Source organism: Oncorhynchus gorbuscha, linkage group LG19, assembly GCF_021184085.1.
Source record: "Oncorhynchus gorbuscha isolate QuinsamMale2020 ecotype Even-year linkage group LG19, OgorEven_v1.0, whole genome shotgun sequence".
NCBI classification, from domain to species: domain Eukaryota; kingdom Metazoa; phylum Chordata; class Actinopteri; order Salmoniformes; family Salmonidae; genus Oncorhynchus; species Oncorhynchus gorbuscha.
This window is the reverse complement of record NC_060191.1, coordinates 22177612-22195547: the sequence shown is the minus strand read 5'-3', so window position 1 is coordinate 22195547 and position 17936 is coordinate 22177612. Positions and strand designations below refer to the sequence as shown.

At 45.6% G+C, this 17936-nt stretch overlaps 1 protein-coding gene across 2 annotated transcripts in view; it reads left to right on the top strand.

The window, feature by feature from the left end:
- agmo (alkylglycerol monooxygenase) overlaps nt 1–5534 on the top strand; it is a 43441-nt gene extending 37907 nt beyond the window's left edge. For both annotated transcript variants that reach the window (XM_046314043.1, XM_046314044.1), the window contains one exon: nt 4919–5534. In XM_046314043.1, coding sequence (XP_046169999.1) covers nt 4919–4999 — 81 coding nt within the window. In that variant the 3' untranslated portion in view covers nt 5000–5534. The remainder of the gene's footprint in view (nt 1–4918) is intronic.
- Nucleotides 5535–17936: the final 12402 nt, after the last annotated feature.

The following is a 17936-nucleotide window of genomic DNA, read 5'->3' as shown; positions in this document are numbered from 1 at the left end:
CTGGGCAGACTGGGAGCACTGGCGGAGCTGGGCAGACGGGAGACTCCGGCAACGCAGGAGAGGAGAAAAGCTCTGGCTGCGCTAAACAGGCGGGAGACTCCGACAGCGCAGGAGAGGAGAAAAGCGCTGGCTGCGCTGAACAGGCGAGGCGCACTGGAGGCCTGGTGCGGGGTGCTGGAACTGGTGGTACTGGATCGAGGACACGCACAGGAAGCCTGGTGCGGGGAGCTGCTACCGGAGGACTGGTGTGTAGAGGTGGCTCTGGATAGACCGGACCGTGCAGGCGCACTGGAGCTCTTGAGCACCGAGCCTGCCCAAGCTTACCTGGCTCGATGCCCACTCTAGCCCGGCCAATAGGAAGGGCTGGTATGTGCCGCACCGGGCTCTGCACCCGCACTGGAAATACCGTGCGCTCCATAGCATAACACGGTGCCTGCCCGGTCTCTCTAGCCCAACGGTGAGCACAGGGAGTTTGCGCAGGTCTCCTACCTGGCATAACTATTCTCCCTTCTAGCCCCCTCCCAATATTTTTTTGGGCTGCTTTTCAGGTTTCCTTGCCAACCGTGTTCCCTCGTATCGTCGGCTCCTATCTCCGGCTGCCTCTGCTCTCCTTAGTGCCTCCACCTGTTCCCATGGGAGGCGATCTCTTCCAGCCAATATCTCCTCCCAAGTGTAACAACCTTTACCATCCAACACGTCTTCCCATGTCCATTCTCCGAATAATTCGTCCTCCTTTTTCTGCTCCAGCTGTCTACGACGCTGCTCGGTCCGTGAGAGGTGGGTGATTCGACGGACCGAAATGCAGCGTGTAGGTTACTCATGACTTTAATGAAAGAATCGCAGTACATGAAATAACTGAAACAAAATACAAAAACAACAGAACGTAACGTGAAACTAATTACAGCCTATCTGGTGACTACAACACAGAGACAGGTACAATCACCCACGAATTACAAAGTGAACTCAGGCTACCTAAATACGGTTCCCAATCCGAGACAACGAGAATCACCTGACTCCAATTGAGAACCGCCTCAGGCAGCCAAGCCTAACTAGACACCCCCCTAATCATACACAATCCCAATGCTAATAAAACCCCAATACGAAACACAACATATAAACCCATGTCACACCCTGGCCTACCCAAACATATAACAAAAACACAAAATACAATGACCAAGGCGTGACAGGCAAGTCAGTTAAGAACACATTCTTACTTTCAATAACAGGCCTAGGAACGGTGGGTTAACTGCATCGTTCAGGGGCAGAACGACAGATTTTTACCTTGTCAGCTCAGGGGATTCAATCTTGCAACCTTACAGTTAACTAGTCCAACGCTCTAACCACCTGATTACATTGCACTCCACGAGGAGACTGCCTGTTACGCGAATGCTGTAAGCTAAGGTAAGTTGCTAGCTAGCATAAAACTTATCTTATAAAAAACAATCAATCAATCATAATCACTAGTTAACTACACATGGTTGATGATATTGCTAGTTTATCTAGCGTGTCCCGCGTTGCATATAATCGATGCGGTATCATCTCTCCAATGTGTACATAACCATAAACATCAATGCCTTTCTTAAAATGAATACAGAGAACTATATATGTTTAAACCTGCATATTTTGCTAAAAGAAATCCAGGTTAGTAGTTCATATTAACCAGGTGAAATTGTGTCACTTCTCTTGCGTTCATTGCATGCAAAGTCAGTGTATATGCAACAGTTTGGGCCGCCGAATTTGCCAGAATTTGACCTAATTATGACATAACATTGAATGTTGTGCAATGTAACAGGAATATTTAGACTTATGGATGCCACCCGTTAGATAAAAAACAGAGCGGTTCCGTATTTCACTGAAAGAATAAACGTCTTGTTTTCGAGATGATTGTTTCCGGATCCGGCCATATTAATGCCCTAAGGCTCGTATTTCTGTGTGTTATCATGTTATAACTAACTAGGTCTATGATTTGATAGAGCAGTCTGACTTCAAATGTTCTCATGTTCTGAAAAAGTAACTTAAATGTTAGCTTTCTTACATGGCACATATTGCACTTTTACTTTCTTCTCTTCTTTGAGGCTATTATTTACTTGGAGTTTGGTGGGCTTTCATGTGTCTTTTACTGAGGAGTGGCTTCCGTCTGGCCACTACCATAAAGGCCTGATTGGTGGAGCGCTGCAGAGACGGTTGTCCTTCTGCAAGGTTCTTCTATCTTCACACAGGAACTCTGGAGCTATATCAAAGTGATCATCGGGTCTTTCGTCACCTCCCTGACCAAGACCCTTCTCCCCCGATGGCTCAGGAAGAGTCTTGGTGGTTCCAAACTTCTTCAATTTAAGAATTATGGAGGCCACTGTGCTCTTGGGGACCTTCAATGCAGCAGAAATGTTTTGGTACTCTTCCCCAGATCTGTGCCTTGACAAAATCCAGTCTCGGAGTTCTACAGACAATTCCTTCAATCTCATGCCTTTGTTTTTGCTCTGACATGCACTGTCAACAATGGCACCTTATATAGACAGGCGTGTGCCTTTCCAAATCATGGCCAATCAATTTAATTTACCACAGGTGGACTCAAATCAAGTTGTAGAAACTTCTCAAGGATGATCAATGGAAACAGGATGCACCTGAGCTCAATTTCGAGTCTCAAGGCAAAAGGTCTGAATATTTATGTAAATAAAATATTTAATACATTTATGCTTTTTCATTGTGGGGTATTGTGTGTAGATTGATGAGGGAAAAAAATGTGTTTTAATACATTTAAGAATAAGGCTATAATGTAAAAAAAATGTGGAAAAAGTCAAGGGGTCTGAGTACCTTCTGAATGCACTGCATGCATGCATGCATACATACCTACACATGCGTGTGTGTGCACTCGTGTGTATCCCTGCCTGCGAATGAGGGAGTATGTGTTTGTGTCTAAGAATCTCCTAGCCCTGTTATGCAGATGTTTGAGTATTGCATCTCTCTCTCTCTCCCTCCCTCTCTCTCCTAATGTGTACTGTAGGCAGGCAGGCTAGCCATATGGACGGGAGGGGAGCTCTGGAAACATCCCATTACAAGTCATATATCACACTCCTGACAGCACCCATTCTGCGCTGTTTTCATTTCAATCATGAGTGCAGCTGCATGGGAGAACTCAGGGCTCCACCATCTTAACCCCCCTACTGCCCAGGACAGCCACAGGTACCCCAATGTAAGGAGGTTGGGAGTCAAAGGTATGAGAGGAAAGGCTACCCTCTCACCTGGTGGCAGCTTTCTTGACTATTCAATATATCACTTTATTTATCACATGATGGCCGAATAGTCAATGCAGTCTCGACATTACTGTATAAGTGTATCCTCCTTGGTCAGAAACATATCTTGATTTGGACCCAAGAAAACAGAAACTACTCAGAAATTAAGATCTACCACATGCATTTCTATTTGTCCTGCTCTGAGCCCATTTGTTTGACTCATTGGTGCTCTAACGAACTACCCTCTCTTGAAATCAAAACAAAGTGAGTGAGAGTGGATTTGTTGAGATTCCTACTTGGTGAACCAGTGTTCTCTGTTCGTAGTGCTTATTTGCAGACGATCAAACCCCCGCTTCCGCATGTAATCTATCCCACATGCAGTATTTTCCCAGAGAAGTCTATTAAAACGGCCAACAGAGAGATGGGAGTAGAACCAATACTGTACTCCCGGTCGATCCAACAGACAGCTCGGCCTGTTATGTGATTTGTGGGGTACTCCTGAGGCCTTGCTTCACTTTCGATCCCAATCCATCTCTGGGATGGGTACAGCTCACATCACAACGTCATGTCTCTGTAAAGTGCTGCAGTGTAAAAAGGTATGTCCGCCCTAGACGTTGAGGCTTTGGTCTCAAGCCCGGGTTGCCTCCCTCTCCTTTTCTCTTTTCTTCAACCCCCCCCCCCCTTCCTTCCTTCCTTCCCTCCCCCCCTCCCTCCTTTCTCTCTCCTTCCCTCCCTCCGTCCTCTCCTTCCCTCAGTGGGGAACCTGTTGCCAGGACAGGTAGTGAGGGGCGGAAAAGCGGAGGGACATTCCAGGCCCTGTTGTGCTCTCACTCCCTCCCACTCTCCCTCTCGGAGGAAAACAGCTGTGGCGTCCAGAGGAAACGCTGCTTTTTTCCCATCAGGCCGTTGCCTGTGATGGACAGGGGCCTGGTTTGGCTTTGCTCTGCGAGGTAGGATGCAGTTTATGGGCCAGATCACAGAGTGAAAGGGGGTCGGGGGAGGAGGGACAGGCGCCACAGGACAGCTTTTGGCAGAATGTTCTGGCATATTCCCCCGTGGCGTTCGACTTCTTGACCCCAACATGAGAGCATCATGGGAGATGATTTTGCCCTACTCCTTAACCTTTGCTGTTCCTTATATGTCCCGTGCTAAAATGTCTGGCTCACAGTTCTTCTGTGTCTTCTTTCAGTCATGTATTAAGTGAAAGATGATGCTGTGTTTTTATTCTCCTTTATCAATTGTGGGGCAGATATAATATCGATCGATCCTTCCTTACTAACCTATGTATCTAGATCTGTCAGTCTGACCATCATGTCCAGTGTACATGAATGAATGCATACAATGGTACACCAAAAATCAGGGTAAGAGGATGAAGCAAATAAAATCTACTTTGAAGCAATCCAGAGTATTTTGGAAAAAATGAATGTTTGTTTGGGGTAAGTGCTCACGAACAGCATCTAGTCCCAACAAGATGTAGGTGTAAAATGAGTCAGTCAGTACTCACAGACACCTAATAAAGTAAAGAACACATTGGCCTAACGTCTCTCTCTCTCTCTCTCTCTCTCTCTCTCTCTCTCTCTCTCTCTCTCTCTCTCTCTCTCTCTCTCTCTCTCTCTCTCTCTCTCTCTGTCTCTCCCTATCTCTCTCTCTGTCTCTCCCTATCTCTCTCCCTATCTCTCTTTCTGTAGGCCTTTGTCTCCATCTCCCTGCTGTACTGGGGCCTGCAGACATTCAGCCAATTGATTGCAGTCAAGAAGAAGACAACATGAGATTGTCAGGTCCCATTGGCTTACTGTACCTGCCTCCATCAAATGTTGGAAAGACTTTAGCCATGACTTTAGGTAGCCACACTTTCCCACATATTAACCAACATACAAGCTTCTATGAATCAAATAATATATATAATGTGCATGTCTTGCCTCATAATAATATTTGTTAATGTTTTTAATCGGACAAGCATAGTGTGTATGAATGGACATAGGCACTATACCTTTATGGCCATGCTTATTGTTTCTACGTTTCTTATGGAAGGTAGCTTTTCTGATTTTGTTCAAATTGTACTGTCATATGGTGCTATTCAGTGATTGATTGATGACAATCAATGTAATACATTCCTGTTTAGTGAGCCATTGAGAATATTATGAATGACTTTTAAAACTGTCTTCACCTACACCTTTACCTGTACAACAAATACCTCCTAAAACTGCAGGGTAACTTTTCCTAGGATCCCTTTTTTTCATGAAATGTAATACTTCTTAACTCTATATTTTTCAGTTCCATTTTTGACTAAACAGTTTTCTGTTACCAGTCTCACTCATCATTTTAACTGGTCTGTAGGCCAGCAGTACAGCATGCTCGACTAAATTAGACAAGTTTCAGAAAAAAACGATGTATTAGATATTCATGTATTTTATATAACTAAAACTGTGATTCATTCGTATTAGGGTATCTAAATAAGTAACACTATAGAAGCATTCTCTACTTCACTACCATATGGGCTGGAAAATAGTTTCAGGATTCTGCACCAGGTGGCACTATTGTTGCCTTAAGACTGCGTTCATTTTATAGATAAGGTTGCCCCTAGATTCTGATCTTGGGCCAGCTTTGTATTTCCCCAAATAATAGTTAAGGTATGGATTGGAGGAGGAAGATCTGTACCTGGTGTTGCCTAATAAAGGTAACTGACAAAATAATAGAAACGCTTGAGTAAACAAGGGATTCAAAGTATATTAAAAACAGGTACTTCCACACAGGTATGGTTCCTGAGTTAATTAAGCAATTAACATCCCATCATGCTTAGGGTCTTGTATAAAAAATGCTGGGCTGCCCATTATTTTGGCTTCCATGCCCTTGCCCCCATAGGATGACAATGCCCCCATCCACAGGGCAAGAGTGGTCACTGGAGTGGTTGTGGGGGCGATACGAGACAGAGTGTTTTCCACCACCATCGACAAAACACCAAATGATGGAATTTCTCATGGAAGAATGGTGTCGCATCCCTCCAACAGAGTTCCAGAATATATGCCAAGGTGCATTGAAGCTGTTCTGGCTCGTGGTGGCCCAACGCCCTATTAAGGCACTTTGTGTTGGTGTTTCCTTTGATAGTTACCTGTACATCACACTGTGGGCAGCTGGCCTGGTCATAGAATAAAAACTAAAAGAAAACTGTAGGTGGCCTAACCAATAGAAGCCTAGTCGAACTGCAGAAACACGTGAGTAGACTCGTAGGCCTACAGTACACATCTCTGGTGCCTGTTATTCAATGTCCAATGAGCTGTTCACTTACTTACCATTGGGCATACGGTATCGGAGTAGGAGGTCTGATACCTACAGGCTCATAGACAGTTTCTACCTACAAGCCATCAGACTGCCGAACACTTGAACTGGACTGGCCACCTGCTCTGATTCTCCTCACCTTAGCACACGTACACCCACACAGACATACACTTCTGTGTACGAAACATTTAGAAAACACTTGCTGCTTCGATGGCATAGACTGACCAGGTCAATCCAGGTGAAAGCTATGATCCCTTATTGATGTCACTTGTTAAATCCACTTCAATCAGTTTCGATAAGGGGAGGAAATAGGTTCAAGAAAGATATTTTAGCCTTGAGACAGTTGAGACCTGGATTGTGTATGTGAGCCATTCAGAGGGTGAATGGGCAAGACAGAATATTTAAGTGCCTTTGAATAGGCTATGGTAGTAGGTGCCAAAAACTGCAACGCTGCTGGGGTTTTCACGCTCAACAGTTTCCCGTATGTATCAAGAATGGTCCACCACCCAAAGGACATCCAGCCAACTTGACACAACGGTGGGAAGTATTGGAGTCAACATGGATCAGCATCCCTGTCAAACACTTTTGAGACCTTGTGGGTTGGGGTGGAGGAGGGGTGGGGGAAATTCAATATTACGAAGGTGTTCCTAATGTTTGGTACAGTATATTCAGTGTACATATATCCACACAGACACACACATATACATTCATGCAATACACACATCACAACCGCTGCTACCAGACTCTTACTATGACTGCTGAATACTGCACAATTTAAACACCCCCCCCTTCTCCAAAACACCTGTAAATATTGGACTATACATTGTTCCTTCCTGTATTATAGTTATGCAACAACAAAAAAATTATACTGAGCAATTTACATATTCTTATATTTTATTATTTCTTATTGTTGCGTCGTTGTGTTCGTATCCCGTACATACGACTAATGACACTTGAAACAATGTCTCTGGTTGGTAAAGAAGTGTATCAGAGCCACTAGAATCAAGCAGCTGAGCCCTGGTCCCCTGATGGTACTGTTTGTTCTGTTGTTGTTGTGTGAAAACACTGTGAATTATTCCAAAACATACAGGATAGTAAACCGTCAGATGGCTTCTGTCTCACATATTCCCTCAGCACTGTTCGATATTGCACGGTCGCTTTTCAAAATGCCAGTATGTTACACAGCATATGCCAAATAAAGCTAAATAAAAGATGTGTTCAACTCAGTCAGTAGTATTTACTGCAGGTTGTTTTGGTGTAGGAAAGGATATTACATGCACTGTTATTTGGAGATACACAGTTAATAGGATTTTGCCTCTTACCTGGAAGGTAGGCTAGGCCTAGCCTAAGATGTACAGTGTATGCAAAGCCTACTTCCTTTTAACCTCCAAGGACTTTATTTGTTATGTAAATACATTTTTGCCCTGTGTTTTGGTTGGTCATGTTGCTTGATCTGGATTTTAACCTTCATTTTAAGTCTTTTCCAGAAATGATCATTACACAGAAAATGTCAGCAAAAGTCATAGGATGGTGTTGGACCACCTGATCCAGGTCATGTGACATGATCAACCAAAACACAGGGCCCTTGACTTATGTTCAGAGGTAAACTGTCTCTGGCAGCCAAAACAGCCAAATGCTACATCTAAATGTGAATTGATTCTCATTGCGATACGGTTCTAGAAACATAAAGCCCTTTACTTTCATATCAAATCAAAATCACTTCACAAATGCAAAATATATAGTTACTGTGTACGTTTAACACTGTTTAACAGTATTTTTCAGTTACAAAACGTTTCTGACGTCCTTCCATTACATACAGGTGTTCAGAGACGCTAGATATCTCTTAAGAACAGCTGGTCGTCTCTGCTTTTGTTAACAAGCGCTGTAACATGGACATATGGCCATGTGGGGACCTAACCAAATAAAGGTGTGCAATAATTGAACATTTCGTTTTTTGAAAATGATTTCTCGTCGATATGAAAGTATCAACATTTGGACAAAGCATTTGGGCAGCGTCAGACCTCTCCCCCTCCAGCATATAGGTACTTGAAACAGCCACATAGGCACGGAGGGGCTGGGCCCACCCAATCAGATTGAGCAAAGAAATAAAGAAATGACATAATATTTTTTTCATGCTCTACTTGTCAGTGTTCCAAATGGGACATTAGTTTTCGTTTCACCTAAACATGTGGGTCAGGGTAGGGGACAGGGTTAAGGATAGGGTTTAGGGTAAGGTTGTCTCAAGGATCTCTCTTAGCATCTACTGTTTGAACACATTTGACCCACAATGCATTTCGCTTTGGAACACGCCATTAGCCTAATGTTCCCCAATTACCATCTTCCCACAAAGCCGGCTTGCCTGTCACAATCTCTGACCAGAAAACATGAAGGACCTCTCTCTATAATTATGCTGGAAAACAATTAAGCATTAACATTACTTCAGCTTAACTATGTGTGTTTTAATTGATAAACATGATCCGTTTTGGTAACAACATTAAATCACAAAATGCATGAACAGGAAGGATAACCTATTTGTACTGGGGGACTTGCAGAATGTAGTTTGGCAACAATCCTATTGCCCGCGTTCCGACCACAAACATACATTTCTTCTCTTTTCACAGGGGATCAACAATATGCAACTTTGGGAAAATATCGGACATTATACAATAAGTAAATGCCTTTCTCATATCCAATGAACAGTTTTAATAAATGGCTCATTTATCAGCAATCCTCAGTTGAAACAAAAGCAAAGAGCACTCCCCTGCCCCTGTAAAAAAACGTAGGGATGGGTCTGAAGTTGCCAGAATTCTGACCTGAGGGTCGCAGGAAGTAAGCCTACATTTTTCCCTACAGGTCAGAACGCTTGGCTGCAAAACTTTTATTTTATTTTTTGATTTTTTCAATTTAGTCTTATTTTTTTATATATTTTTTTGTACCTTTATTTAACCAGGTAAAACCCATTGAGGTTAAAAACCTATTTTGCGAGGGTGACCTGGCAAGAAGGCAAAACAGGGAAATAGCAGCGTGTCCATAAAACATTACAGAAAAATACAGAATACACACAAAACACAAAGTGTCACAAGTTAAAGATACAATTGAAGATTAGAAACAACTGCAGTTTTCACAAACAGTGTTGTCGATCAGAGTCTTAAAAACAGGCAAAGACGCTAACTCCCCTAACTTAAAACTTCTGAAGCATGTTCCAGAGCTGGGACTGGATATGGCTCGAGAACGTACCTCAATCCAGGGATGGAAGATGTCGCTGTACTGCTACTTATCCCAGTTGACAAATTTAGATGATTTAAATACTGTTCGTTTTTAATTCAACTGCATTTTTCGTCCTCATGCTAGGTAGCAGAAGCCACAGCAGCCATTTTGGAATGGCATGTAGAACGTTGCGTTAAACAACAAAGGATAGTCAGCAAATCAGGCAGCAGAAATGTAACCATCCGAGATATCAAAAGGACTGACCATCCATGATATCAAAAGGATAGTTTTAAGGCTAAATGGTGTTTTTTTTTACATTTACAAACATTGGAGTAAAATAAGCTTATAGTTTGGGTTCTGATGGGGTACAATTATTGAACTAAACTCATGAAGCATTTCTAAGTTATATTCTTCAAGAATCAATTGGTACATGTAATGAATTTATTAGTCCAAAAGTTGCTTAACCGGTGTCAGTGTGCTGGCTTAGCATGTAGAGCTTCCTGTCATGTTTTGTCTTATATTATCTTGTCATTTTGCTTTTCCCTCTGTTCGTTTTCCCCCTGCTGGTCTTTTTAGGTTCGTTCCCTTTTTTCTCTCTCCCTTCCTCTCTCTCTTCTCTCTATCGTTCCGTTCCTGCTCCCAGCTGTTCCTATTCCCCTAATCAATCATTTAGTCTTCCCACACCTGTTCCCTATCTTTTTCCCTGATTAGAGTCCCTATTTCTCCCCTTGTTTTCCGTTTCTGCCCTGTCGGATCCTTGTCTATTGTTCACCGTGCTGTGTCTGTGTATCGCCCTGTCGTGTCGTGTTTCCCTCAGATGCTGCGTGGTGAGCAGGTGTCTGAGTCTGCTACGTTCAAGTGCCTTCCCGAGGCAACCTGCAGTTCATGATCGAGTCTCCAGTCTGTTCTCGTCATTACGAGTGGAATTATGCTTTATGATTGTAGATTTACTTTACTGGATTAAAGACTCTGTTTTCGCCAAGTCGCTTTTGGGTCCTCATTCACCTGCATAACAGAAGGATCCGACCAAAGAATGGACCCAGCGACTACAGACGCTCGTAACACTGCCGTCGAGATCCAAGGAGCCATGCTCGGCAGACACGAGCAGGAATTGTCTGCTGCTCGCCATGCCGTGGAGAACCTGGCCGCTCAGGTTTCCGACCTCTCTGGACAGTTCCAGAGTCTTCGTCTCGTGCCACCTGTTACTTCCTGGCCTGCCGAGCCTCCGGAACCTAGGGTTAATAACCCACCTTGCTACTCCGGGCAGCCCACGGAGTGCCGCTCCTTTCTCACCCAGTGTGATATTGTGTTCTCTCTCCAACCCAACACATACTCTAGAGAGAGAGCTCGGGTTGCTTACGTCATTTCACTCCTTACTGGCCGGGCTCGAGAGTGGGGCACAGCTATCTGGGAGGCAAGGGCTGATTGTTCAAACAATTACCAGAACTTTAAAGAGGAGATGATTCGGGTTTTTGACCGTTCAGTTTTTGGTAGGGAGGCTTCTAGGGCCCTGGCTTCCCTATGCCAAGGTGATCGATCCATAACGGATTACTCTATAGAGTTTCGCACTCTTGCTGCCTCTAGTGACTGGAACGAGCCGGCGCTGCTCGCTCGTTTTCTGGAGGGACTCCACGCAGTGGTCAAAGATGAGATTCTCTCTCGGGAGGTTCCTTCCAGTGTGGACTCTTTGATTGCTCTCGCCATCCGCATAGAACGACGGGTAGATCTTCGTCACCAAGCTCGTGGAAGAGAGCTCGCGTCAACGGTGTTTCCCTGCTCCGCATCGCAACCATCTCCCTCCTCTGGCTCAGAGACTGAGCCCATGCAGCTGGGAGGTATTCGCATCTCGACTAAGGAGAGGGAACGGAGGATCACCAACCGCCTGTGCCTCTATTGCGGATTTGATGGACATTTTGTCAATTCATGTCCAGTAAAAGGCCAGAGCTCATCAGTAAGCGGAGGGCTACTGGTGAGCGCTACTACTCAGGTCTCTTCATCTAGATCCTGTACTACTATGTCGGTCCATCTACGCTGGACCGGTTCGGGTGCTACATGCAGTGCCTTGATTGACTCTGGGGCTGAGGGTTGTTTCATGGACGAAGCATGGGCTCGGAAACATGACATTCCTTTCAGACAGTTAGACAAGCCTACGCCCATGTTCGCCTTAGATGGTAGTCATCTTCCCAGTATCAGATTTGAGACACTACCTTTAACCCTCACAGTATCTGGTAACCACAGTGAAACTATTTCTTTTTTGATTTTTCGTTCACCTTTTACACCTGTTGTTTTGGGTCATCCCTGGCTAGTATGTCATAATCCTTCTATTAATTGGTCTAGTAATTCTATCCTATCCTGGAACGTTTCTTGTCATGTGAAGTGTTTAATGTCTGCCATTCCTCCCATTTCTTCTGTCCCCACTTCTCAGGAGGAACCTGGCGATTTGACAGGAGTGCCGGAGGAATATCATGATCTGTGCACGGTCTTCAGTCGGTCCCGAGCCAACTCCCTTCCTCCTCACCGGTCGTATGATTGTAGTATTGATCTCCTTCCGGGGACCACTCCTCCTCGGGGTAGACTATACTCTCTGTCGGCTCCCGAACGTAAGGCTCTCGAGGATTATTTATCTGTGTCTCTTGACGCCGGTACCATAGTGCCTTCTTCCTCTCCGGCCGGGGCGGGGTTCTTTTTGTTAAGAAAAAGGACGGTACTCTGCGCCCCTGCGTGGATTATCGAGGGCTGAATGACATAACGGTTAAGAATCGTTATCCGCTTCCCCCTTATGTCATCAGCCTTCGAGATTCTGCAGGGAGCCAGGTGCTTTACTAAGTTGGACCTTCGTAACGCTTACCATCTCGTGCGCATCAGAGAGGGGGACGAGTGGAAAACGGCGTTTAACACTCCATTAGGGCATTTTGAGTACCGGGTTCTGCCGTTTGGTCTCGCCAATGCGCCAGCTGTTTTTCAGGCATTAGTTAATGATGTTCTGAGAGACATGCTGAACATCTTTGTTTTTGTCTATCTTGACGATATCCTGATTTTTTCACCGTCACTCGAGATTCATGTTCAGCACGTTTGACGTGTTCTACAGCGCCTTTTAGAGAATTGTCTCTACGTGAAGGCTGAGAAGTGCTCTTTTCATGTCTCCTCCGTTACTTTCTTTTCTCGGTTCCGTTATTTCCGCTGAAGGCATTCAGATGGATTCCGCTAAGGTCCAAGCTGTCAGTGATTGGCCCGTTCCAAGGTCACGTGTCGAGTTGCAGCGCTTTCTAGGTTTCGCTAATTTCTATCGGCGTTTCATTCATAATTTCGGTCAAGTTGCTGCCCCTCTCACAGCTCTTACTTCTGTCAAGACGTGTTTTAAGTGGTCCGGTTCCGCCCAGGGAGCTTTTGATCTTCTAAAAGAACGTTTTACGTCCGCTCCTATCCTCGTTACTCCTGACGTCACTAGACAATTCATTGTCGAGGTTGACGCTTCAGAGGTAGGCGTGGGAGCCATTCTATCCCAGCGCTTCCAGTCTGACGATAAGGTTCATCCTTGCGCTTATTTTTCTCATCGCCTGTCGCCATCTGAACGCAACTATGATGTGGGTAACCGCGAACTGCTCGCCATCCGCTTAGCCCTAGGCGAATGGCGACAGTGGTTGGAGGGGGCGACCGCCTTTTGTCGTTTGGACAGACCATAAGAACCTTGAGTACATCCGTTCTGCCAAACGACTTAATGCCCGTCAAGCTCGTTGGGCGTTGTTTTTCGCTCGTTTCGAGTTTGTGATTTCTTACCGTCCGGGTAGCAAAAACACCAAGCCTGATGCCTTATCCCGTCTGTTTAGTTCTTCTGTGGCTTCTACTGATCCCGAGGGGATTCTTCCTTATGGGCGTGTTGTCGGGTTGACAGTCTGGGGAATTGAAAGACAGGTTAAGCAAGCACTCACGCACACTGCGTCGCCGCGCGCTTGTCCTAGTAACCTCCTTTTCGTTCCTGTTTCCACTCGTCTGGCTGTTCTTCAGTGGGCTCACTCTGCCAAGTTAGCTGGTCATCCCGGTGTTCGAGGCACTCTTGCGTCTATTCGCCAGCGCTTTTGGTGGCCGACTCAGGAGCGTGACACGCGCCGTTTCGTGGCTGCTTGTTCGGACTGCGCGCAGACTAAGTCAGGTAACTCTCCTCCTGCCGGTCGTCTCAGACCGCTCCCCATTCCTTCTCGACCATGGTCTCACATCGCCCTAGACTTCATTACCGGTCTGCCTTTGTCTGCGGGGAAGACTGTGATTCTTACGGTTGTCGATAGGTTCTCTAAGGCGGCACATTTCATTCCCCTCGCTAAACTTCCTTCCGCTAAGGAGACGGCACAAATCATCATCGAGAATGTGTTCAGAATTCATGGCCTCCCGTTAGACGCCGTTTCAGACAGAGGCCCGCAATTCACGTCACAGTTTTGGAGGGAGTTCTGTCGTTTGATTGGTGCGTCCGTCAGTCTCTCTTCCGGGTTTCATCCCCAGTCTAACGGTCAAGCAGAGAGGGCCAATCAGACGATTGGTCGCATACTACGCAGCCTTTCTTTCAGAAACCCTGCGTCTTGGGCAGAACAGCTCCCCTGGGCAGAATACGCTCACAACTCGCTTCCTTCGTCTGCTACCGGGTTATCTCCGTTTCAGAGTAGTCTGGGTTACCAGCCTCCTCTGTTCTCATCCCAGCTTGCCGAGTCCAGCGTTCCCTCCGCTCAAGCGTTTGTCCAACGTTGTGAGCGCACCTGGAGGAGGGTGAGGTCTGCACTTTGCCGTTACAGGGCACAGACTGTGAGAGCCGCCAATAAACGTAGGATTAAGAGTCCAAGGTATTGTTGCGGCCAGAGAGTGTGGCTTTCCACTCGCAACCTTCCCCTTACGACAGCTTCTCGTAAGTTGACTCCGCGGTTCATTGGTCCGTTCCGTGTCTCCCAGGTCGTCAATCCTGTCGCTGTGCGACTGCTTCTTCCGCGACATCTTCGTCGCGTCCATCCTGTCTTCCATGTCTCCTGTGTCAAGCCCTTTCTTCGCACCCCCGTTCGTCTTCCCTCCCCCCTCCCGTCCTTGTCGAGAGCGCACCTATTTACAAGGTACGTAGGATCATGGACATGCGTTCTCGGGGACGGGGTCACCAATACTTAGTGGATTGGGAGGGTTACGGTCCTGAGGAGAGGAGTTGGGTTCCATCTCGGGACGTGCTGGACCGTTCACTTATTGATGATTTCCTCCGTTGCCGCCAGGATTCCTCCTCGAGTGCGCCAGGAGGCGCTCGGTGAGTGGGGGGGTACTGTCATGTTTTGTCTTATATTATCTTGTCATTTTGCTTTTCCCTCTGTTCGTTTTCCCCCTGCTGGTCTTTTTAGGTTGTTCCCTTTTTCTCTCTCCCTTCCTCTCTCTCTTCTCTCTATCGTTCCGTTCCTGCTCCCAGCTGTTCCTATTCCCCTAATCAATCATTTAGTCTTCCCACACCTGTTCCCTATCTTTTTCCCTGATTAGAGTCCCTATTTCTCCCCTTGTTTTCCGTTTCTGCCCTGTCGGATCCTTGTCTATTGTTCACCGTGCTGTGTCTGTGTATCGCCCTGTCGTGTCGTGTTTCCCTCAGATGCTGCGTGGTGAGCAGGTGTCTGAGTCTGCTACGTTCAAGTGCCTTCCCGAGGCAACCTGCAGTTCATGATCGAGTCTCCAGTCTGTTCTCGCCATTACGAGTGGAATTATGCTTTATGATTGTAGATTTACTTTACTGGATTAAAGACTCTGTTTTCGCCAAGTCGCTTTTGGGTCCTCATTCACCTGCATAACACTTCCTCCCTGAACTTGAAACAGGGTCCTCTAACTCGCCAACACACATGACCACCCGCTTGACAAAGTACGAGTCGCTTGCGCTATAACAAAGCTCGCTGTGGAGTGATGTTACGATAGGCTCTTAACTCTGTTGCAGTAGCGTAACCTTTAAATGAGTAGGGCATCAGCTCTGTGACACAGATCAATGTCTCTTTAAGATAGAAATGAAGCTACAACCATAGGCTTCAGAATCCCATTTGACAGGATTACTTTTCCAACTCACTCCACCGATCATCACTTCATGATTGAGACGAGCCAAAGCATGCCGTCTCATTTCTAAGCATTTCTCACCATTCGGAGGCTTTATTGGGAAATAAAGGCATACAAATGCCAGGCTCAATGTTTGAATATAATGTGTCACAATGAGTCTAGAAGAAGTGTTACAATTTGTTCTACGTTTTGTACAGAGCGTGTAGGCTACATACATTTGCAAGGCTGTTGGTTATGCTGCTTCTAGATGTGTACTGTTTGACTTTAAATGTCAATTAAGCCTGTTGTCTGTGTATTGGTCTATCATGTAAATCTGAAATAGAATCCCAACTATAGGTAGTAGAATTGGGCTTGTTGCATCTCTACACGAAGCATTGTTAGTTATACGGGTGTGGGAGAATTCTCCCCCTGGGTTTACCCTAATGAAAATGTAATTTTCTAATTTTACAAAAGCTTTTTCTCTGACTAAAGAAAACATTGTTTCCTCTCCATCTCAGTCTAAAACGATCCAAACAGCTCCACGATAGCATCCAACAAATGAAGGTCTTCCACAGGCCCCCGTTTATCACTCTCAGACAGAATTAGAGGGCGGGTAAAGCATCTCTGCATCTTCCGCGGGGAACACCAAGCCTTCAACACAAGATCTCAGCTGTGACATTCTGCTCAAGCCGTTTTCTAACTCAGATATGTTGTTCTAACCAGGGTAGCCTAGTGGTCAGAGCGTTGGACAAGTAACCAAAAGGTTGCAAGATTGAATCCCGGAGCTGAAAAAATACAAATCTTCCCTTCTGCCCCTGAACAAGGCAGTTAACCCACTGTTCCTAGGCCGTCATTGAAAATAATGATTTGTTCTTAACTGAATTGCCTAGTTAAATAAATATAAAAATGTGTTTTTCATCACCTTCTTGTGAATTTGTAACGGACAGATATCAATAAGAATGCATAGACACGAATACTGTTTACTGTCATAGTGTCTTCCAAGACTGAAAGCTTCTATGTCGGAACGCTTGATTCAATCTATTGGTCTATTCTTGTCCTAAACGTCCCCCACTGAACAATACTCCAGGATGAATTCTGAGTAAACGTCTATAGTATGGACACGAATGGCACAGTGGATTGTAATATACACTATATAAACAGAAGTATGTGGACAGCCCTTCAAATGAGTGGATCTGGCTATTTCAGCCACACTTATAAAATTGAGCACACAGCCGTGTAATCTCCATAGACAAACATAGGCAGTAGAATGGCCCTTACTGGAGAGCTCAGTGACTTTTAACGTGGCACCATCATAGGATGCCATCTTTCCAACAAGTCAAATAATTGCCCTGCTAGAGCTGCCCCGGTCAACTGTAAGTGCGGTTATTGTGAAGTGGAAATGTCTAGGAGCAACAACGGCTCAGCCGCGAAGTGGTAGGCCACACAACCTCACAAAATGGGACCGCCAAGTGCTGAAGCGCGTAGAGTGTAAAAATCGTCTGTCCTCGGTTGCAACACTCACTACCGAGTTCCAAACTGCCTCTGGAAGCAACGTCAGCACAATAACTGTTTGTCAGGATCTTCATGAAGTGAGTTTCCATGGTTGAGAAGCTGCACTAAAGTCTAAGATCACCATGCAGAATGCCAAGCGTCGGCTGGAGTGGTGTAAAGCAATGACATTCTAGATGATTCTGTGCTTCCAACTTTGTGGCAACAGTTTGGGGAAAGCCCTTTCCTGTTTCAGCATAACAATGGCCCCGTGCACAAATCAAGGTCCATACAGAAATGGTTTGTCGAGATCAGTGTGGGAGAACTCGACTGGCCTGCACAGAGCCCTGACCTCAACCCCATTGAACACCTTTAGGATGAAATGGAATGCCAACTGTGTACTCCCAACATAAATGCCTGACCTCACTAATGCTCTTGTGGCTGAATGGAAGCAAGTTCCTGCAGCAATGTTCCAACATGTAGTGGAAAGCCTTCCCAGAAGACGGAAGGCTGTTATAGCAGCAAAGGGGGGACCAACTCCATATTACTGCCCTTGACTTTGGAATGAGATGGTCGACGAGCAGGTGTCCACAAACCTTTCGTCATGTAGTGTTCTGTGGCATAAAACCTCTTATGGCTGCAGGGGCTGTAATGAGTAGCTTGGATCAGAGGTGCCCAGAGTAAACGGCCTGCTCCTCAGTCCCA